Consider the following 23,727-nt stretch of genomic DNA (forward strand, 5'->3'; position numbering starts at 1 on the left):
GAAAAGACAGATAATAAAGAAATGCGGTGATAAATATAGGATGATAAAACTTTGAATAAATAAATTTAAACATATTAATATATATTTATTAAAATAATCCTGTTGCTATTTTTTTTATAAAGGTGTAAACTATATGACGAACGCTATTGAGGTGGCAGTTCTCGGCCGGATATAAATCAGAGTCATTCCGGTACCGTAGACCCGACTTTCATGAAAGCAGCTACATATGTATGCCGATGTCTCTGTATCTTGATTGAGAATTTCAAATTTAATTTTAAATCTCAAATACAATCATATTGCCCTAGAAATAATATGACGAATAGATATCGACAGATAGATGCTACAGCAGGACGATTTCACTATTTTTTTTTTTTCAAATAAGTCATAATTATTAAAGTTAAGAAAACGTCGATATCTTCCCCAGTTTTTGAGATATTAATATTTCAAATAAAAACCGAGTAAATAATTATTGTAAAAATGTGTATTTATATTTCTAGGAATGTACAAAACAAACAAAAACAGTATACGCCCCTCTGGACTTAACTTGTCGAAACAGCAAGTTTCCTCGGTCTACAGTTAGATGAACTAGACGAATATGATCGGTGATCTACATAACACTGACAGGGTTAAGTATGTTGCTACAACAATAACAACGATCATTTTTTAATTACGATACCTGGAAAAGTAAACGAAATATTAAAAAAAATATTCGCAGTTTTCAATTTCATTCGTTAAGTTCTATATAATAAACCATATCCAAACCAACAAAATTCTAAATATTTTCACAACAATCGGTTCTATGCTACCTGAACGACCTCATCATCATCCTCATCAGGTATCGATTACAGCTCAGGGTGAGCTTTAGCTTCATCCACAATCCTCTTCCAATCTGCACGGTTCAAACAACAGATCTCCAGCTCCTAACTCGTAGCTTTTTCAGGTCGGCTATGGCCTGAACGACCAGGCACCGAAATACTTGAGGTATGTGCTTATGCTACTAAAGCAACAACAATCAATTTCAGACGAAATTCCCTTTAGTAATAGAAAATTGTAAATTGAGGGGAAGGGAGTTTTAGATGAATTACTTTGAGAAAGTAAGTAAAGAGAAGATTCGAGATCGGGATCTATGCTGGATACATGCGAGCCAACTCGAAGTATACCTTGTTTGACCTTTATTTAAAGAATTTGTGGAGCAAATACTAGAAAAGATGTTTATAGCGCCTGTGGTAGCTTTAAGTTAAAAGAGATGATCTCTTTTATGTTTAGGATGTGGGTGTCTTTTGAAGTGATGCCTAAGATAGAAGAAGAATGTCGGAAATTAAAGCTAGTGACATCAATTTGTGCTTAAAGTACTTGATACTTTATTTGTGCAGAACAATGACCTGAAAATAAGATAAAAAATTAGCACGAATTGACCGCAGGAGCAAAAAATGGGAAAATAAGTTACTTGATTAATATTTTTGAAAAATTCTGCAGCTTGTAATTGAAGACGAACATATTAAAAGTAACCTTTTTTTACTATTTAAGAATCATAAAACTTCATAAAACACCTAATTTCAAAACCTAAAATAAATTAATACAAGGTTGTGCAAAATTAATCATCAAATTTTATTTTTGAAGATTGACCCGGAAAAGGACAATCACCAATATGGATATGCTGAAACTCGGTATAAAGGAAGAGTAGGATAAAATTTCATCTGACGTGCCAAAAAAACTAGCTGAGTCGATGCCCCGAAGACTGTCTTCCGTTATCAAAGCAAAAGGGAATCAACAAAATACTAAATCGGTATCATTTTTGTAAAATATAGCTCTGTACACTTTATTTTGACGCGTAAAATATGCACTAAATTTTGTTTTTGTCTTACAACTTTTGTTGTTGTAATTTATTTATTTTGTTGTTTTCTAGTAATTAGTAGAGAATCAAATACTAATTTAAAAAACATGAAATTAAAATATATTGTTTTGTTATAAAAGACTGAAATAAAATCCATATTATAACAAAATGCTTTGTACACTTTATTTTGACGCTCACAGTATGTGCTTACGTTAATACGATTATGCCGATTTTCAACTTTTACAAAGCGCATTAAAAAAATTTTGATTTTGCAATTCAAAAAGCTCAGTTGCTGTGATTAAATTCATATTAAACTAAATTTAGCATCCCCTTTAGTTGTACGTGCCCTTGCTATCGCGCAGCATCCATCATTCGCTGCTCCTAACTCAACCAACCAACCATTCACTCACTCGTCGCTCGCTTGGCACGAAAAGGGAGGTCGGTCAAGAAAGCAACTGTTACTCTCCTGGCATGTCCAAGTTGTCACTTGCTGAGCTCTGGGATTATGTTTGTTGTTTTTTCTTATTTTTCTGTTGATAACTCAAAAGCGGCATTCATTTCATACATTTTTACACTACCTACATAAATTTACGAAATATGTATGTATTATTTTCATTTGTACGGCGATGGATCCAAAACTGCTGCTACATAAATTATTATTTCTTTTTTTTAGATTTCCGTATTTCTGTATATTTTTATTTTTCCACACTTTCCGCGCGTTTCACGTTTCATTCATACATAGTATAATTGATATATACGAGCGACACTACATACTCTAGCCACCGGCGACATCATTCACCAGGCGAAATCGTCGAGCAATGAAATTGGTGCAACAACAAAACAAAAGGAAGCACACAAAAAACTCGACCGACACGAAATCATAAGAAATTTTCAAAAATTTTAGCTTAATGATTTGTAGACAACAATGTATCGAAAGGAAAATGCGCGGCGTATATGCGATAGTTACTACATATCTATACAACTACAACATGTACATCTGTATGTGTGTATTATTATATATCAAGAACATGCGGATGTGCGAACGAATGCAGCAAACACAAATGAAACGTCTAATTAAACCGAAAGAAAGAACGCAACTGACAACTCCGAGTTCGAATGCTGCCTTCTGAAGCGTAGTGCACGCTCAGCTAGGTGGTGCCTCCGAGCAATCTGCACACACGCTGCCGAGCAAAATTTTCACGAGCACGAAATTCTATAGATACATGAGCATTTGGAAAATTTTAAATACAAGCGCATACACAAACGTATACATATGTACATCGCACAGATGTGGATGCCAGAGTTTTCCCCGACACCCGAATTGCATGCGTTTGGTTGGGGCGCGAGTACGTACGCGAACAGTAGTGAGCAAAGTGGTGGTGGATTGATAACATATGTACATATACTGAATGGGATGGTGGATTATAATGGTATGTGTGTGCCCTTCAGGTAAATAGACTAGTTACATTTTTATCATGAAATAATTTAGCAATGCGACCTGAAAGATCTATTGTGTCCAGACTAGTTACATACAGCTGATCTTCTTTATACAAGCAACTGTTGATTTTTGCCGAACGATATTACTAGGACATATCAATGTCGCCTTCGTTATATACTTTATTACTGTTTTAATTATATAAAATGTTAAAAAAAAAACTTCTTTTAAATATCCGTCTCAGGCAAGCCTTTCGTACAGATCATGCAGTTCATATATGTATATATGTATGTAGGTGACTTTAGGAGCGAATAGTTATCATATGTACATATATAACAGCATAAATTATTTTCCTTTGGAAGTACTCACTGTTGTTGTAACAGCATAAAATATTTTCTGTTAATTATTGTGGTTTGTTTGTCGGCACAGAAACCCCAGTTGTTCTGATAACGTAGACCCGACTCTTATGGATACAAGAAATATTCACTTAGGCCTTTGTTTTATCTACATATGTATGTACCTACAAGATACCGCGAACTACTGCTTCAATTTAAAATTTTTAAACTAAATGATAAAAATGTATAAAAAAATACAAATAAGTTAATAAGTTATATGGATTCAGTTTGCATTGTTGCTAGTATTAATCCAAGGTGGTTAATTGGTGAAAACACTATCAATTTACGAAAAGATATTTGATTTAATACTCCTAGAAATCCAATAATTGTTGAAAGAATAATACTAAAATAATAAAAGTATTTCGTTGAATAGCAATATACATATGAAATTAATTGGTGAAATGTTTGGCAACTCCTCTATAAGGCTTGGAAATAAAAAATAGAAATGGACATCTTCACTTTTAAATATTTTCTTTACTACAATAAATAATTATTTCATTATATGTATATTTCATTCGATTTCAACGTGCTCTAAGAATTTTTGTTTTACACTTAAGAGGTTAGGGATAGTCAGGCCTCCAAAAAAAGATAATTTTCAATAATTTTTTTTGCTAGTCAATTGCTTTATTTTACAAAAATAATAGCATAGCATTAATACATCATGTTTCGACTTGACTTGAGCAAAATTTCAAAAAAAAAATTATAATTGTAAAAGTTATCGCTGTTTGTGTGGAGTCCGAATGGAAACTTTTTTTTTTTGTTTTTTCAAAATTATCAAAAAAACCGACAATTAATTGTTGAAAAAAAAAAATCGAAATTAAAAAAAAAAAATCCTTTGATTAAGCAAGAGTTTTTTATGTTTTTCAAAAGCAATATAAATTTTATTGAAATCTGCCAAGCGGTTTTTAAGTTACAGTTATCACCACTCCAAAAAAAATAGTTTTGAGAAAAACACATTTAAAGTTTTGCTATCGATTTATTTAGAGTTATACGAATTATTTAATTACTTACGTTGTGTCACCTATTCCTGGGCCATATAATTGGCCATATAATAGTTCTTCAGCCGCCATAGCAGCTTCCAAAATATCGATTTGCTGTTGCCTACGTAGCATTCAACCTTCTCGAGTGTTATCGTTAGCGCGCTTATCTGCCACTTTCATACGTGCAGCATCTATTTTTTCAGCATACCGATGCGAATTAGACCCACAATTAAGTCTCAGTGTATTTATTATAATTTCTAATTATACCTTCATTGAATATACAAGTAGCTATGTATGCAGCAATTTGTACGATACTATAACTAGTATTTACCGTTTATGGGCATATTTTCCATACTAGTTGATTAAAGTTTTCATTATTATTTTGATTGAATCCACCTACACATCTTGAAAGTAAATTTTCATTACTGAGATCGTCGTAAGTAGGTTTGATAGCTTTTAAAACATCAGGAGGTAAGGGAGAATAATCGTGAGTATAAGTAGCAAGCTCTTCTCTTGCTTCAGCTTGCAGCTGCTACTAGCTTGTTCTCGAACCCTCCGGAGCGCCCGAGCGCCCTTTGTTAATTGTTGAATAACTCGAAAAGTATTTGTCAGATTCACTTCAAATATTCACACAATATTTTTAAGAGATTATACTTTATAAAATGCAAAAAAAAAAATTAATTTTTTGAAAATTCTGACTACCCCTAATCCCTTAATATAACATAAAAACATAATACATAGTTAAAATATTTGCTCAGCCGGTTGAAGTTGAAGCAATTTTTCTTTTTTTCTTTCCTTTCTGTAACAAATAGTGACAATTTAGTGTAAAAAGTTAAATCGATTTTTTTATGATTTAGGCGCATGCATACACTGTCCGTACACCTGTGATCATATAATTACCTTTTTTTTTTAAATTGGAAACACGTTTTTAAATATTTATACAGTAGGTTCTGTTTTTATGCGGTAGATACGTTCCGCAAGAAACAGCATAAAAAAAAACAGCATAAAAAAAGCTACTAGTTCTATAGTAAAACTATAGATACGTTTCAAAAGTGCTAAAACCGCATAAATCTGAACAAATGTAATAAAATCGCATAAAAAAGGGCACTAGTCCCATATTATAACTATAGATACGTTTCATAGACCGCATGAATCTGAAATAATTAAATAAAATCGCATAAACAAAATATTGTATTTTTGAAAATTATATCTTTATTTAAGAAACGCCAGAATCGAAAAATAAATTTAAGTCAGAAATAAAATCAGACAATACCCACATGTTGCGCGTTCGTTTAGGATTTGGCGTAAAATCACCGTCGTCACTTGAGGAAATGTACACGTCTGATCTAGATAGTTATGCAGGCGGTTCCATACTTGTAGGGTTAGCATTTCTGATGTAATCTGTGATGAGTTTTTGCTTAGCTGGCTTAGAATCTTGTTTATATGTACAATTCCCGATAGGTCGACATGTATTTTTAATTAAAAAAAAACCGCACTATTTCAAAACCGCATAAAAAAAAGCCGCATAAAAACAGAACCTACTGTATAACAAAAATATGTTCCGTCATTCAACATTTGTTGCTAAGAAATTTCATTAATTAAAAACAAGAAATAATACAAAAAATAATAATAATATTATAGAAACTGCTTTAAACAAGACTTTTTAACTTAATCTTTGATTGTAGAAAGAAAAATTGGAGATTTGGCTTCCAATATAGCGATACCGCAATAAGGTACGATGTGATGTTGTACCATGTTACGATATGATATCGTCAGTTCTGATATCACGTTGTGATGTGATATTGTGATATGTATTACAACGACATACTGTGATATTACGTTCTGATGCGTAGTGGTTGCGAACAACCAACAACAACAAAAGGAGATCTAAAATCATCCGCATTCAACCTTTTTACAATTATCGCACTAACTGACATCACATATCAAGATTTCCTAGCTGACGCACACAATATACACGCATAAATATTCTCAATATTCAGCCATCTTAAGTCCTATACTCACTCATGAACACGTTTGGAAAGAGCCTCAGCTATGGTGCGCAACACTTTTGAATCCACATCAGCCCCTCCATGCTCCAACAGAAATGACGTCATATTTTCTATAACGCTGATCTCGTGCAAGGACGACATCTCGGAATGCAGCTGAGCAGTTGTAGTGCCGGCTATCTCAGCATCTGAACGTTCCTTCGACGAATTCAAACGCCGGCTTTCAAACGCTTTAGACTCGCTCATGACTGCTTATTTTAAATGTTAACTTATAGCACAATTATAATACTGAAAACTTTTAGATTTATTTAACAAATAACAGAAAAACAAATAAATATTCCAACTCGAACAAAATTAGCGCCAATTAAATCCAACTGACTTTATGACAGCGATGTGTGCAATTTGTGGACTGTATCCAGATAAATGTGCAGGGTTGCTACTCAAGTGTGAAATATTATATTACAATTATTAAAGGAAATATCAGAAAAAATGTTTCGTTGTGGTATTATTTCTTTTTTAAATAATCATAATAATGTTTAAAGTGATATGAAGCAAATAAAAAGGCAGTTAATGTAGTAATTTATAATTGGTGCGTACATTCTTTGGTAAGTGTAATTTGTGATGTGCACCCTTATATTGTCCTACAAATGAATGGACCCAGAATTGTATGGCGCGCCTGAACGACAGAAGCTTTTTCATGTCAGCAACACATTCGGAGGTTTTCGATGGGGCAAGCAAGAAGTCAACTCGATCAATAATGTAGCAAACTAAAAATAAATACCGTTGTTAAAATACAAATAAATTCTTTTTCTCATCAACATACGTTTCATTTTCTATATTCACGGATCAGAACATTAAATAATTCATTTACTCCACATCTACACCTTCTATAAATTATGATCAAAGAGCTCTGAAATATCAGATGAAGACAACGAATGTAACTATTAAAACATTTCTATCTTAATGATCTTCTCGCCACCACTGTCTTAACATCAGCTGTCATGAGGTGGCCACATAAGAAAATTGGACAAACTGAAAACAGAAGTTTGACAGATATCAAAACACATTTAGTAAAGGGTCTTCACATCAAGCTCGCTTCTTCGTTATTTGTAAATAAAATACAGATATTGTTTTAAGCACTTTCTCGGAAATGTCGGTTCTTCATTACCTAAGTGGCCTAGATTCGTATCCAGCAAAAACGGTCACTTCAGCAGCACACGCTAAAAATGTATGGGGAATGTTTTGTGAATGTACAAACAAGTGAAGAAATTTGAGTATGAGGAATTGTAAATATAACCCGTTCAAGACCCATGCCGCACATAGGAAGAACTTACAGACATATTAGCATCCCTACGGCAATCGCTTATACGTTGCCGGAAAGACTTGGATTTATATCCGGTCAAGGACTGTCACTCCAGCAGCATGTATGTAATTGACTAAAATTCCGACTTGTTTGAAAGAATTTGGAATGATACGAAAACATGGCAAATAGGTGCCGATGGATGTCGAGCCGCTAAAATAACTGATTGGGTTAAAAGAAAACTTATAGGCAATCCAATGTACATATTTACTTTCGTTTCATTTTTAATATTACACAGTTCGTTACAATAAAGTATAATTGCTTTAAAATAATGGAATATTTTATTGCAATATGCGTTAGCAGTGATGAAATACTTTTTTTTCTATTATCCGCAATTTTTGTGCGCTGCGGAAGAACCAAAAAGAATTCTTATATTACATGCAGATATAAAATTGTTTATAGTTCTTGCAAATTCGGTTAAATGTAATAGACTAAGCTTAATAAAATTACAATTAAATTATTTTTGGTTTTCTAAATACGAGTACATGTATTGTATGTTAGCACACATGTGCTAGTTACAATCTTTGTAACATCACTTTATAGACTGCAAAAAATAAAAATCTAGTCTATGCTAGCATCATATTTAGGCTTCTGAGAGAGGTATAAAACCAAAATGGTACTTAATGCACTCACTAGAAATATGACATCGAACCAACGATGATAGAAATTGAAATGCAGGCTCCCTAGGACCTCTGTAATTATCACGCGATACTCGGCAGGCAAATTCATGCGCATCAGTAGAACTGACGAACAGAAATACATACCCATTATTTGGGCCATAATTAGTACTATAATATTGGATGATTTACTAGATGATATTCTATAAAAGAACTGCAATGAGAAGGCACGATCTGTTATACAAATATGTAATTATATAAATATGCTAAATTTAACCTTTGTCAGAGTCAACAGCAAACCACGAATGGACGTCACCACAATGCAGCCAACCAGTAAAAAGGATATATGCTGATTCCAAAAGGCAAGATCAATATCGAAACCACACCAATGCACGGCGATTTCAAGGCCGCGTGTAACAGGATCTTTGCGCCCCACTCGATCAAATATTATATTAACTGTGCACTGAAAAATAATTGAGAAAACATATTTTTATAGTACTTGTAGATATGTAAGCGCAAATTTTACTTACAATAAATATTTTCCACACGCAGTAAACGCTGAAAAAATGACCTAAAACATTGAAATATTTCCCCTGCAACGTCTGTGACCACTTCTGGCGTTCTTGCATATTTTTCATTGAATTAATTTCCAAAAAAAGCTGCCGCATTAACTCTTCCAAACCGTATATCTCCAAACGCAGTTGACCAATATCTAAAAAAATAAGTGCATATGAAATAACGAAATTTTAAATTTTAACAGTTAACAGTTGACGAAAACCTTGACCGCTGCTGTCCAGACGATTAACAGCCGAGCTTAAAATGTTCCATAACCCTTTTCTGATGTGATTTTCTTTTTTTCGACGATGAACTTCTAAAGCTATACGCTTCTTTTTCGCCACAACCATATCCACTGTGAGCATTAGACGCCGCTCCAAATTGATGATGTCACTTTGTGAAACTGGTCTGTATGCAAGATTTCAACTTATTAAATTGACTATCCCTAATAATCCCATATCTTACTTTATAAAATAAGTCATGCTTTGGTAGGGACAATTAACCGCACCAAACCCAGACAGTACTGCCATCACGGTTACACCAATTACACCAATACGCGATACACCTTGTTCTATAGTGAAAATTCCATGTGAGACGCTTAGCAACGGAAAAGGGTCACCGATTTTCCAAAGACCATATAGAAATACGAACCAGCTCAGTATCGTAAATATGCGCACCCATTTGTCAGATACTGCAGGAATGCTCATGAAATTTTTATTTCAGAAAAATCTCTCAACTTACCAAATGATAGACTATGTATTACGGAATATAAGATGTACAGTGGTATGACCGCAATTACCATCAGTAGTAAAAGCGTTAACCCGAGTCGCCAATGGAAATAACGAGAACTAGATTCCAACACGCCCAAGATCTCGAAGATTATCAGCTCAAACATGGTGAGCGAGAGAGCAAAGCATACCGAGAATATCAGTTGCACGGAAATGTGTCGTATTTCATAGTTCTTAAAGAGTTGTTTCATAAAAAATAACCATCCTCCGGTGAAGAACAGGATCTGTAAAAACATTAATAGCAACAAAATTGTTAACCTGAATGTCATCACACCTACCTGTGAAACGAACACGATTATACAGTCTTCAAAAAATGCCATGCCGCTGTGGAACTTGCAGAGATATATTAAATTAAAACTTATTAAACTCGTCTGTTAAAGCTCATTTTTTAAGGCCGGAAAGTTTAACGTACAAAACAAAAACGTTTAGATTTTAACAAATGTAGAAGCCGCAAATAGCCAACATATCACTAACGCCAAATGAGACGTAAACAAATGCCGACTGTCAGCAGGGAAGTGGGGTGACCAGATGACTCAAAAAGTAATCGTTAAAAAATTATATTTTTACCAAAAGTTTATTGCCGATTTGCATGTAAATTAGGGTTGTTCTCACTGTTGATACGGCCAGTGTTTTTTAAAGGCTGCAACAAAATTAACAAAAATATAACAAGTTTGCTGTTGATTGCATGCGCGCCGCGCCTATAGCAAAACAAAATATGATTGGATTTGACTTTAAAGAATTCGAATAACGAAGTAGGACAGCACACGACGTATTTTGAAAAGGAAAAAGCAGACACATACGACAGCTGAACATTTTGCAGCACCAATGTTTATGTTTAAATGTTTATTTTTTTGTTTTTGCTGAATAGCAAGTAGTAATATGTGCTGAACAACAAGGAGCAGCACTTTAGAACTTCAGTGCATTTCGGTTGCTGTAGCCAGTATTTTGAAAATAAAGAACAGCAACACATGACGGCTGCACCATTTTGTTTGACAGCCACCTTAGTCGAATGAGTTGGTGCGCGACTGCCATTCGGAATCACAGAGAGAACGTAGGTTCGAATCTCGGTGAAACACCAAATTAAGAAAAACATTTTTCTAATAGCGGGTGCCCCTCGGCAGGCAATGGCAAACCTCCGAGTGTATTTCTGCCATGAAAAAGCTCCTCATAAAAATATCTGCCGTTCGAAATCGGCTTAAAACTGTAGGTCCCTTCATTTGTGAAACAACATCAAAACGCACACCACAAATAGGAGGAGGAGCTCGGCCAAACACCCAAAAAAGGTGTACGCGCCAATTACAATATCTATCTATCATTATCTCAACGCAAGTTCAAGAAAGAGCTTAAAACTGTGTGACAAAAATGAAGGAGTATGAAAATAATTTAAAAACCATATATGATAGATGAAAGGTTTGGAATGTGTTCTATATACAAAGCTTGTTTGAAAAATAACGGAATATATAATTTTAAAGCCCTTGAGAAAAACATGCATAAAATAATTTAAATGAAGAATCAAGCTCATACAAAACCACTTATCCATAACATTAATTCACATATTTATTTAGCATGTTTTTTGGGTTAGATAGAAGCTATGTTTCTTTTGACGCGTATATTTAAAAAGTCGGATAAAAGTTTGCATCTGTTACTCAATACAAAATGTGAGCGCAGATATATTTGTGCAAAATAAGAAGCACAGCTATAATAGAGATATTCATCTAAACGTTTAAATGCGTCGTAAATCACATAAACCTCGTTAGCTTACGAGCTCGTAAACCAGTTATCAAAATTTTCATAAGGAGTAGTTAAAGCACATTGTGAAGGTTTAAGCGGTGATTTTAGTGGATATATTCAATATTACAATTATATTGAGTACAAATGAGTAATTTGACATCTTATTTTTAAATATATTTTGTGCCAATGCTAAATTTCAATTTTTTTATTTGCATAAATTGAAGTCTCCTGCAACCGAGATGTATGGTAGTTGGCTTAAAGTACGTTCACATATGCATTAATAAATCCACAAAATTAGCCTACCCGTTGACATATGGCAGATTACCTGCAAAATTGACAAGCAGCTGTCAATAATGTTGTGAAAGGTTTTTCTTCATAGAAATTAGTTTGGTGGAATATTTCGGTGTTTTTGGTTTGTTTAAATATTATTAACGATATGAACAAAAGACAAGGAGAAGGAATACCTAATTAAATTGCGCATTTGGCTGTTATTAATAAACAGTTGGAGGAAATCCGTAAACGACGTTTACTGAGGTTTCAAAAAATTATGGCAGCAATACGTATTCGAAATTCGATATTATATTTTATAATAGGTAATAAGAGGACACACGCTTTTTCTGTTATATGTATGCATAGTTAATAATACTTCACAGACATTTTATTATAATTATGTCCACAAACCTGTTTTCTTTGCCGGCATCCATTTTATTTAGTATTTCCTTTGATATTTTTCTTAACACACATAAAAATAATAATCTCTTACGCAGAAAACACAGGGTTGTTGTCAAAAAATATGGTTATTATCTAGGACTATTTTATAATCTCAGATTTTCGGAGAGAAATTTTATATGGGAAATCTCGTTTTTTAATTACGGATTGTGAGTTAAGCACGAAAAAGTAGATCATCAACTTTTATGTGAACGTATTATTATATTGTTCGCTTTTCACTTCAGCAGGCCAGTTCCCATAGTTGTTTTAATGTTACCATACTTACAGATATTTCTCAATATGTCAGTTTGATTACACAGTTTGAGAGCCCTGGCAAGTTTTATGGCTCTTGGTGAACAGCTGGTGGTTTACATTGAAAATCTGGCTGTATTTTGCACTCGTGCAATAAAAAGAAAGTGTAATTTAATTAATCAGTGTCATTTGTATACATAAATTCCCACTATATGTGTTTAACAAGTTTTAAGTGCCTATTAGACAGTTAGCTAAGAAATTTTAGGATGACTAATTAAGCGGTCGCGTATTAAGTAATATTTGCATGTAGAACGGGTTCTGCTTAGTTAGCCATAGATTTTAATTAGCAACTGCAGCTGAAGAAACAAATTTTATTTAAATATATTATAGTGTACACGTTTAAATTTCAATATGTCCTGTTACTTTCGTCAAAACGCTGACACGCGTGTAACAATTCCAAAGTATATTGAATCTTCTACTGGTGTCGTCTATTATGACATCAAAGTGCGTGTACACCAGGTGGAGTGGTTGGTTGAACGACGTTATCGTGACTTTGCGCAGCTCCATGAGAAGTTGGTAGATGAAATAGCCATCTCAAAAAAGCTACTTCCACCGAAAAAGGTAAAAGCCTGAATTTAAAAGGAATTAAAACCGATTTAAAACTGCATTTGCGTTTTTTAGCTGGTTGGCAACAAAAACCCCGCTTTTCTTGAGCAACGACGTGAACAGCTGGAAAAGTATTTACAGGAATTACTTGTATTCTTTCGCATCCAATTGCCTCGCGTGTTGGCAGAATTTTTAGATTTTAATAAGTACGACATTATTTACCTACTACAGGACTTAGCGAAATTGTTCAATGAATCTGGGAGCACCCTATTAAGCTCAAAAAAAGAATTTAATTTCTCTGCATTAGAGGTATGTTGAAGACCTGACCGAGAAGTGTAATTAAACATGTATTAAATGCAAGCATTCTTACATCAGGTCTATGCGATAAGCGAGCGTTTATGCCTGCCTTGTCCACCCGAGAATATCGAACACCGTGGAAAGTTTGACTTTTCCCATGTCCTGGACTTCTGTACGCAATTGGAGGTACTAATCGTGACGCCGGTGAAGGTAAACTAGATTTCTTCTATGACTTAAGGGAAGTGGTAATATTAATTTAACTTTTGGCGGCAGGACAACACGTCCTTTAACAACGACTACAACACGGTCGATGTGCCTATCGGGCGTAGCAATATTATACCTAAGAATCTTCGCTTCACACTTAATGCATTCCGTAACGTTAAGACACTCAAATTCCATGGGCTTTCCACCGAGAATATAGTAGATATTGCGATACTGAAACCAACAATGCAAACTATTTGTGTGCACAGCACCACGATGACACACATAAATCAAATACTTATGTGCGACAACATACATAGAGATACCGTTGTAGCAGCCGCAATGTCTGCTTCTGATGCTGTTTCTTGCACATCGAATAGCTCTGCAGCAGCGCAATCGACCTCGAACAGCAGCTGTGCTGATGCGCCCATATCAAGTGGTTTACCAAACGCGAGAACGAATTGGAGCAACCTTGCCGAACTGGATTTGACAGGAAATCTACTAACACAAATTGATGCCAGCGTACGTACAGCACCTCAACTGCACACACTAGTGCTGGATCAGAATCGTATACGCACCGTACAAAGTCTCGCCGAATTATCACAGCTGCAGACGTTATCGTTGTCGGTAAACCTCATAGCTGAGTGCATTGATTGGCATTTAGAATTGGGTAATTTGGTCACATTGAATCTAGCGCAGAATCGGTTGAAAAAGTTGACTGGCCTGCGTAAGTTGTTGTCTTTAGTTAATTTGGATTTAAGTTGCAATCTCATTGACGATCTCGAAGAGGTGGATAATGTGGCGCGTCTACCGATATTGGAGACATTGCGTTTAACTGGCAATCCACTAGCGGGCAGTGTGGGTGAGTACTTGAAATCTGGCTAGAATCAACTATGGTAAAATTAATGAATGAATGAACTGTTTCATTCTAGACTATCGGCCACGCGTTTTGGCGCGCTTCCACGAACGCGCCGCGGAGATTTCACTAGATAGCGAACGAGGCACACCAAAGGAGCTCGACACGGCCTTAGTGCTATCGGCGTTGCATACATCGAAAATGCGTCAAATGAGTCGCAATGAGCAGCGTTAAAAAGCATCACAGGTACGGTGCCAAATTCGAAAACGCCAAACTGCATAGAACACCTAAAAGTAGACAACGCTTAAGAAAGGTGAAATGCAATAGCTGGGTCAACTGCTTTTAAAGGTGTACCAAAAAGTTAGTGCAGAATAAGTTGACAAAATGTTGAATATTTTTAAATCAAATCGTTTTGTTCTTCCTGTACGATACATTCCCCTTGTTATCTCGGTGCAATATTATCATCACACTATACATTATATAATTATCATAATTATTCACTAAATTATTTATTGCACAGTAATTAAAAAATAGTATTAGTTATTTTACCAAATTTATTCAAATATTAAAGAACAAATTAAAGTTTGAGTTTGCGCGTAAGTTAGTTAACTAAATTGCACCTTCAACTAATGGGCACTCGGGTACATGCGTTTTACAATATCTCGTTAGATGCTTCGAAATAAAAGTGAAAGTCAAAGCGCCACAATTCTAGTATATACACACACATACAGTTAAATTTGGTTTATAATTTTTATCAAATATAATTTGCAAAGCCGTTATCCAATTTATAATATGGGCGTACGCCTTTATATGTACATACGCGTGTATAGTTTTCACTTGTTTTCTATATGTATATATTCCTATATGTAATTACTGTTTTATTTTTTCTGACTCTAAAAATTTATTAATATTTTATGTCGGGAGCTACTCAGTCCTTATATATGTATGTATATTATTACTTTTTGTTTAATTTGCCTTAAGCGATTTCTGGCTTATTTAAATTAAATAAAAACTTTAATGTGTTAGCTAATTCTAGTAGTCTGTGCGGTATTTGAAGAAAACCAAAACAAAAAAAAAACATCAATTTTGTTTACAATGGTTTGTGTTTAGTATCAAGTATTAAATGTCATTTTTTACTTTAGAAAAAAAAAAAAACAAAAGCACTTACGAGACAATGCTGAGCCAAATAGGGGTATTCACAGTCGAACGATATAGGAAACTGTTACGCATGTTTCCTTTGTGTCTACATTTTTTGAGGAAATTTTGATCAGTTTTAGTTTTATCGAATAAAAATTTATCTTTTACGGTATTGAAATATTCTTAAGTGATTGAGCACATTAAAACAAAATGTACATTACTTAAAAATTAGAAAAAACAATATTTAGGTAAAATTTCCAAATATTCTCGCAAAAACAAATTTCCAAATCTTCTACAAATAGATAGATATTTCCATTTTTCTCCCCACATTTCACTTTCATGTTATATCACATTACTGTAAATATAAAGGTATTCACTAAGCTCGTAGCTGCTCAATTCAGTATGTGATTAAAAATTTCGTTCGAAATACTCGTAAAAGAAAAATTACTAATATTTTTATACAATTTTGCTCATACTTTACAATACTAAGCAGCAAGTGTTGGAGTTTTGTTAATAGCTCAAATTTTTTCTTAAATTTTCTGTTTTTAAACTTGTGAATTTTTGTATAACTTTAAAACACTAACTTTTTTCATTACAAATTTTACCGTGCAACTTTGCTTTAAGCATCTCATCTATTTTAAAATTACTTAATAAAAATTGATTATCGTATTTAACACTTCAAGGGTTAATACGCAAATTTTGATTCGTCCGCAAATATTTTAATTTCACATTTCTGCAATATTATAAACCCATTAACAGTTAAAAGAAAAATGTGTAACATTTAACAGTAATTTTCATGTTGCTGTTGTTTTGCTTCCGTATAAAACACATACCGAACTGTTTTTTCGCCGCACTTTTTCTATAGCCATTGGTTGGATATAAATTTCTGATAGCAGCCTGTGTGAATACCCCTATTAAATTCAATCTGCTCTCTCTCTCTCTCTCTCTCTTAAGACGCCTATACTTTTCGTCAACCATATATATATCTGTTCTTTAATTCAATTCATTTTGCATTTTGCGCTACTCAATAACTTTGCCACGGCAACGTGTAGTCGCGTTGTCGCTGCTTTATTCGTTTTCATTGCTGTTGTTGATGATGGTGTTGTTGCTGTTGCTGCTGCATCATTTGATGATAGTGCTGTTGCTCGGCAGCAGCAACTGCATCAAACATTGGTGTATGCACCTCACCTATAAATTGTGGTGTGATTGGTGGATTGGGATCGGCCAACTCACCAATTAGCGGCATATCAATATCGGATGTGTTGAGCGCATGCTGCTGTTCTGGTTGCCCGAAGCCGATGTGATATTGTGCCGCTTGCACATCGCCACTATCCACAATGTGACTGCTATAGGTGGCTGTTGTTTGCTGTTCGCCGACATTAGTGTCGTCCAGACCCGTTGACTGCTCCTGCTGCACACTGTTGCTGTCCAACACTGGCGTGGCCTCCATTTCGCCAAACTGTATAGGTGCGGCCGAATCGCTGACTTGCGGTGCATCTGACTGTTGTAGCTCAGTGGCGTCAGCCGCTGCTGTGGCAGCTTCATTCGAAGTAGTTGCCGGCTCCCCACTCTGCTCCTCACCTTCGGCGCCAGATTCGCCGTCGCGTCGCACTAAGCCCAACATGTCCAGCATATTGCGTTTGACTGTATTCTCCTGTGCGGCTTCTACAGAGACATAGGCCGATTTTTGACCACACGTGGCCAAATGATGCGCCATCTTATTGCCAATGGATGTGGAAAAGCCACAAATACAATGCATTTCATTTGGCAACGGCAGCTCCATGACTTCGCGTGCGCCACTGCCGCCGCTACACTCTGCGGCATGCTCAAAGACGGCACGTTCGCAACAGGACTTATAATTGCATTTATTACATTTCAAAATACCACTGAAACAAACAAAATAATAAAATACAATATTTTAACATTTAAAAACTATTCAAATTTACGTCGGAATTCGGAACTTACCTGAAGTGATCTTCGTTTAGAATTTCAGAGTTGCATTCGGCGCAAATGGAACCATCAATAAAAGCATAAAACTCGCCGAGTTTCGAAACGACAGTATAGGGCAATGGCTCGCGATGATGACTGCGTATCTATAAGATAGAAAAAGAATGTAAAACTCGGTGACTATGGTGAGTTTGAAGACTTTGTACCTTGGGTGGTGCAATCAGCATAGAATTGGCTAACAGCGGCTGTATCTTTTGTGTGCTCTTCAGGAGACTTATATGCTGATTGGCAGAATGCTGTTTCAATGCACCTGGAATCATAGAAATAATAGACAAAATTAATCAAAATAGAAAAATTAGGTAGCGAAGAGCATAAATTGTTGCACGTATGGAAAACTTTCTAGCCGCGGTTTGTTAGCAGTAAGGAGAACTGTACATTTTTGTTTTTATGGGGCACGGTACAATAGACAGGGATAGTATACTGGGGCGGCAGCCCTTGGTCGGGAAAAACTCGAGTCATTCCGGTAACGTAGAACCGGCTGCCATGTAAATGTTTTTTGTTTATATACTTTCTTTAGTTTGGCCTGAAAGTATAACACGATTTTTCAGCCGGATATGGCTATATGTATGCCGCGACTACACCGGAATCGTAAACCCAAGTATCTTTTGTCGCTGCAACAAACTAAGGTTGTTGTAGCAGCATACACATTCGCGATATATGTACAGAGAATGCTGCTGGAGTGACAGTATTGGCTGGATATAAATCCGGGTCATTCCGGTAACGTAGAACCGGACTTATTAACCCCTTGCTGTGCTTTAACGAGTCTGACTCGTGATGAATATTTTGACTCAAGCATGAATATGACGAGCCAGGCTCGTGAATAGATCGTTGGATCAAGCAAAAACATCACGAGCCTGGGTCGTGATTGAATTTTAATTTCTATCTGTACGCCACCAGAGTTAGTAACCAGTCTCATAATTGCTGTTACAAAGTAGTTTATATTATTCTGATTAATGGGATTGCCTTAGAGAAAAAAGTTTTTGATTTATTTTTTGAGGCGAGTCGCAAAACTCTCGACTTACTCGACCATATGCGAGTAGTCAGCTTGTCTATTACTTGAAAATGGCGATATATTCCTGCGTTTAGTATTTTCTCTGCATCTTAGTTACTGTACACAGACTGATGCCATATATTTGGCTTCAAAAGTACTCGCAAAATATTGTCGTGCTACTAAAGATCTCAAAAACAGTAAAAAAAAGTCTACCGTAAAGTTCAACGCCAGCCACTTACCTTTTTCGGTGAAGCTAAGTGCACATTTCTGACAACGCAACTGAGAATCCCTTTTGCCAATATGAGCACGCAGATGCATATAATAGTTTTCAATATTTGAAACGCTGATGCGACCCTTGTAAGAGAAGCGGAAAATCTAAAAACAAAAATAAAAAGACAATAAATACAAAAATTATTAATTCTTTCTCTCTTCTTTCACTCACATCCAAACAGAATGGACACTGCAAGAAATTTTGATTTTTGTGATCATCGTAGAAATGACGAACAGCATCACGATGCGAGGACGAGCGATAGTTGCAAGCCTGACAGACATATGGCAACTCCAGCATATTGTGCATCTTCTGCAAATGCACCGTTAAATGATGCAGCGAATTAAAGCGTTGCTGACAAATCAAGCAGTGATACGAAGCCGACGAGGCTGCCTTTGTTTCGAGTGGATGCATAATTTGATTGTGCTTGGAGAGCACAGTTTCACTTGGATGCTTATCAAGACAGAAAAGACACTGGAATTGATGATCCTTGTCCACGATAATATGTGACACCAAATGTGTTTGCAACTTTTCATTGGAATCAAACGAATCGTTGATATCGCAAATAGGACATTCTACAGTGGCTGCCTCCAACACACCACCGGATGCATTCTTGTAAGGGAAACTCTCAAAATTTATATCCAGACCATTACGTATGCCATAGTACAATTCCTCAAGACCTTTTAGGTCATCATCAACATCCTTCTCCTTCTTCACCTTGGCCTCAACAATTATCTTCTTACTGGAGCTGGGTTCTTGCTTGGCGCTGGCCGTATGATGCTTCGCAGCCGAGCCCTTTGTAGGTGGCGGTGGTGCTTTGCTTGTCGAGCTGCTAGCTTTCGTTGTAGACTTCTTCGGTTCGGGTTTGTGGTTATTTTCTACAGGCGCAGCTGCGTGACGGCCACGGCGACCTGTAACTGGTGTCGATGTAGATGAAGAGGTGTCATGCTTTGATGAATCCGGCTTCTCTTTTTTAATATTCTTCAAATTGATTTTTTCTGGCTGACCATAGTCGGCTTCATTGATCGCTGTAAAGGTGATGGGATTTGAAATAAATGGTGCGTTAAAAACTTGAAGAAAATATGGGCAAGCGAAGAAAAAAAATATGGAAAATTGCAAAATATTGGGATGCTGATCGAAAGAGCAGATATGTTAAGTCAGCGGCAGACTTTGTTGGTTTCAAATATAAAGAACTCGACAAATTAGAAGCAAATCCCCATTTATCTTCTACAAGCACCACTACGTTGGGTAATTAATTTTTTTTTTCAAAATTGCAGGCTATCCTACCAATTTTCCCTATTTATGGGTCCTAAACTCAATTCTCATAAATTTGTTTTACCATAACTCTACAGCTGTCCAACTTCTAGCTATCGCGTTCAAATCGCATACAAAAAGCATAATACCACAAATGGATTTTTTTTGTTTTGTTTTTTGGGCAAATTCTTAACAATCACAACTTTTAAATCCAACAATAAATGCACCAAAAATGAAAATAGAAAAGCTTGTCTTGTTTGTTTAGTTTTTAATAAAACAAGAAATTTATTCAAAATCAAATGATCATTATTTAACTTCGCTACACTTAAATATTAATAAGATATTATGCTTTTTGTTTATAAATATGCATTATTTTTTACACAGAATTAATGTAACGTGAACAATATTGAAGGTTTTTTTCCAAATTAGGAGAAAACTTACAAGTACACCAGAAAAGTGAATTTAAGTAGAAAGTAAAGCATTATATGCATATTTAAAGCAATTCGCTCTTTTAACAAAATTTTTGTATGGAATTAAACCTTCAATTATACACTAAAAGTTTTCAGCACAAGTTATGAAAGTTTGACTAATTCTAAATATTTAAGAAATTTGTACTCTAAAAAGAATATTTTATGAATTTAACTTCTATGTTTATAACAGTTAGCGCTGCAACAATTATCGATTATTCAAATTTAAAATGTAATGACAAATAACACATATACTGCTCTTTCGAGTGTACTTAGCATCTAGTTGAGGTAAAGGCCTGAGGTTTTAAGCACAAGATTTAAAACTAGGACATAAAAGCGCATTAAAAAGATTTGCTTCATGAGGCTTTAAATGAGTGCTGCAACGGAAGAAAATAAAAATAAAAGTTATGTATTAGTACAACGAAAAACAACACGTAATCCCAATATATTTTACGGTATAGCTACGTCTTTAGCTGCAAATTAAGGGTAGAAGTATGGAGAAGGATGGCAAGCATGTTTTAAATTTCATACTAACGTTTTTTCAATCGTTTTGGTGTTGTATTTGCTGGTGTCTCTCTATAATTAGCTGGCAATATACTCCAGTCCTTGAAGGGATTCGTAGCCACCTATTAAACAAAACGTTATCAATTTCGAACTTTTAAATCGAGCAATGCTCATGCAAATACTCACCTGATATAAACGTTGTGTTAGGGTTTCGTTCGTATTCATGCGTGTCTGTTCAGCGATATGTGCAGTTATATTGTTGAAGGCTTGCAAGGCGTAGGTGCCGAATTGTTCACGCCATACCAATTCATCCAAGAACTGTTGTATCATTTGTCGCGAAAGCAAAGATAACGTATTCTGGAACATACGTGGCACAATTCGCCGCAAGTAATCCATCACGGCCGCGTTGGTATGCTTCGCGCTGTTATCAGTTGCTGCAGCTTGTATAATGTTTTTGAAACCCATTGAATAAAGTGTCATTTTGTCAACTGTTAGATCGATGCAAATTACGCTGTCTTTGTGCACCCAACGTTGCAGTGGTTCCAGTATAGTCTGGAATCGTTTTTTATAGTTGCGATCTGCATCTGATACCGGTTCTACGGCACGAAGGCGTATGGTTTTCTCGGCATAATCAAGTACACCCAAAACTTCCACTTTCACTTGACGTTGTTGGCCATCCTGTGATGTGGTGCCCAATGAAATGACACCCACCTTATAGAGTGAAAAATAAAGCATAAAACCATATTTTGATAAAACTCGTACACTGTCATGTGAAACAAAAGACAATACTATTTATTAACCACCCACCTCTACAAATCTCTCCGGTCCTCCCAATTTCTTGCATTTCTGATGTACTGCCAAAGTGCAAATTGCGCGAAGCCAGGTATACACGCCTTTAATATAAACATTGTCCACCTTAACCCACTGCACTACGTTTTGTATATTTGTCTGACAAGACCAATGGTAGATAAGTTTAAGTATGCACGATGGTGGATGTGGGGCTCCTTCAAAAATGGAACCGTGGAAAACGGAAACAAAACGCATAGGACAACATTCACTAATCCAAACATAACCGCCAGTGTAAGGAAACTTTGTGGCATCGGAATAGACACCTAGTAAGGTTAAAAAAAATTAAGTTAATGTTAAATAAAATAGCAAACCTCTTTATTATTGAATTTAAAAATTTTTAAAAAATAAAATTTCGAATTTTTTAGCAATTAAATAAATTTTTATTTTATTTTCCTATCAGATTTTTGTTCTAAACTCACCCAATTTCAACTCCTGTGCTCGATGATTTGCACACTTTTGTTCGGCTTTCAGCAAACCTTCTTGTATAAGCCACTCAGTAAATTTGTTTGGTGTCAACATCAGCACCAATTTAACCTTCGAATCTAATTTGCTGCGCGTACTAGACATATCCTTCACTTTGAGCCATGGTTTGGCCAATACCACCAAAGATGGGAATGTTTTGCCTTGTAGCTTAGTTTCTTTACTTTGGTCTTTACCATCTTTACCGTCTTTGTTGTCTGTACCAATAACCAATCCACCAACAGAAGTAATTTCCGATGGCTTAAAGTTTGCAGGCGGTGCAGACGGCGCCGCTGCTCCCTTTTCTCCTTTACCTGAAGTTGAACCTTTGCCAGCAGCACCCGCTTTTGCTCCTTTACCCCCTGCACTTGGTGAACTTTTATCTACTGCTGGCGGGGGCTGTGCGCCCTTTTGACCTTTAAGTCCCTTTGTCGCATTTGGTGTTGCTCCACCCACTGCAGGCGTTGTTCCCTTCTTACCAGCAGCTACTGCAATGCGCTTCGCCAATGGTACATCGTCCTCTTCTTCATCCGAAGATTCTAAGTATACGAAATTTGAAGGCCGCTTGCGTCCCCCACCGCGTGTGCTTGCTATTGGCGCGGCAGGCGGGTCGACCTTTGCTGGTTTTTTCGGTGGTAATGTTGCCTCTTTCAATTCTGCCAAGACTTTACCCTTGAACGAATACGCTTGAAATACTTGCCCATTAAAGAGTTCGCGACCCTCATTGGTGGTTAGCGCCGATTTCAATGCATTTTTAATTGCATTGTGCTCGTTGGCAACTTTCTCGTATGCAGCTAATTGCGCTGGTGATAACTCCTCAACCCAGCACTCTAACTCTAAGCTTATATCACTTTTGGTTACGCGCATTTTTTTATTTAGCAATTTAAACGCGCCTTAAAATGCAATTATCCAAATTTTTAATTAAAAAAATTTCCCTAAAATATTTTTTCCGTCTGATAGATTTTTCGCCCTGAGAAAATGGCGCTGGCGGCGTTACTTTGCTGGCGTTGCCAACTTTGTGATTTTATTTCTGTTTTGAGAGATTCCCGTGTAGTACAAAATTGAGGTATTACTTAAGAAATATGTTTATGTAAAGACTCTTTGTGAATTTTTAAATTGAGAGATATAATTGTCAACTGTTTTCGATGAGCGTTTGGCTCCGACTCCATG

General features: G+C 35.7%; 4 protein-coding genes across 7 annotated transcripts in view; 1 reads left to right on the forward strand and 3 right to left on the reverse strand.

Annotated features, from left to right (window-relative positions):
- The window catches only part of LOC129246427 (centrosomin), a 72,841-nt gene extending 65,802 nt beyond the window's left edge, over positions 1–7,039 (reverse strand). For 3 of the 4 annotated variants that reach the window (XM_054885251.1, XM_054885247.1, XM_054885245.1), the window contains exon 1: positions 6,667–7,039. In XM_054885251.1, coding sequence (XP_054741226.1) covers positions 6,667–6,896 — 230 coding nt within the window. In that variant the 5' untranslated portion in view covers positions 6,897–7,039. Of the gene's footprint in view, positions 1–3,638; positions 3,671–6,666 lie in introns of those variants that run through there. The other variant, XM_054885250.1, reaches the window with a different exon arrangement.
- Positions 7,040–8,114: 1,075 nt separating this feature from the next.
- Positions 8,115–10,459, reverse strand: LOC129246045 (Golgi pH regulator). The gene is made up of 7 exons (XM_054884553.1): positions 10,249–10,459; positions 9,924–10,194; positions 9,648–9,873; positions 9,406–9,590; positions 9,158–9,339; positions 8,905–9,090; positions 8,115–8,841 (listed from the first exon to the last, which is right to left on the reverse strand). The coding sequence occupies exons 1-7, from the start codon at positions 10,288–10,290 to the stop codon at positions 8,572–8,574; spliced, it is 1,362 nt and encodes a 453-aa protein (XP_054740528.1). The 5' UTR covers positions 10,291–10,459; the 3' UTR covers positions 8,115–8,571.
- A 2,350-nt stretch (positions 10,460–12,809) lies between these two features.
- On the forward strand, positions 12,810–15,061 carry LOC129246403 (nischarin). Its single transcript, XM_054885208.1, has 6 exons — positions 12,810–12,827; positions 13,052–13,282; positions 13,343–13,576; positions 13,643–13,774; positions 13,838–14,627; positions 14,698–15,061. The coding sequence occupies exons 2-6, from the start codon at positions 13,073–13,075 to the stop codon at positions 14,853–14,855; spliced, it is 1,524 nt and encodes a 507-aa protein (XP_054741183.1). The 5' UTR covers positions 12,810–12,827; positions 13,052–13,072; the 3' UTR covers positions 14,856–15,061.
- Positions 15,062–15,157: 96 nt separating this feature from the next.
- On the reverse strand, positions 15,158–23,559 carry LOC129246402 (uncharacterized). The gene is made up of 9 exons (XM_054885207.1): positions 22,518–23,559; positions 22,057–22,361; positions 21,436–21,960; positions 21,281–21,371; positions 19,199–20,052; positions 18,996–19,131; positions 17,912–18,015; positions 17,724–17,851; positions 15,158–17,644 (listed from the first exon to the last, which is right to left on the reverse strand). Exons 1-9 carry the CDS (start codon positions 23,422–23,424, stop codon positions 16,837–16,839), a joined length of 3,858 nt encoding a protein of 1,285 aa, XP_054741182.1. The 5' UTR covers positions 23,425–23,559; the 3' UTR covers positions 15,158–16,836.
- Positions 23,560–23,727: the final 168 nt, after the last annotated feature.

This window comes from Anastrepha obliqua, chromosome 4 (genome assembly GCF_027943255.1).
Source record: "Anastrepha obliqua isolate idAnaObli1 chromosome 4, idAnaObli1_1.0, whole genome shotgun sequence".
NCBI lineage: Eukaryota > Metazoa > Arthropoda > Insecta > Diptera > Tephritidae > Anastrepha > Anastrepha obliqua.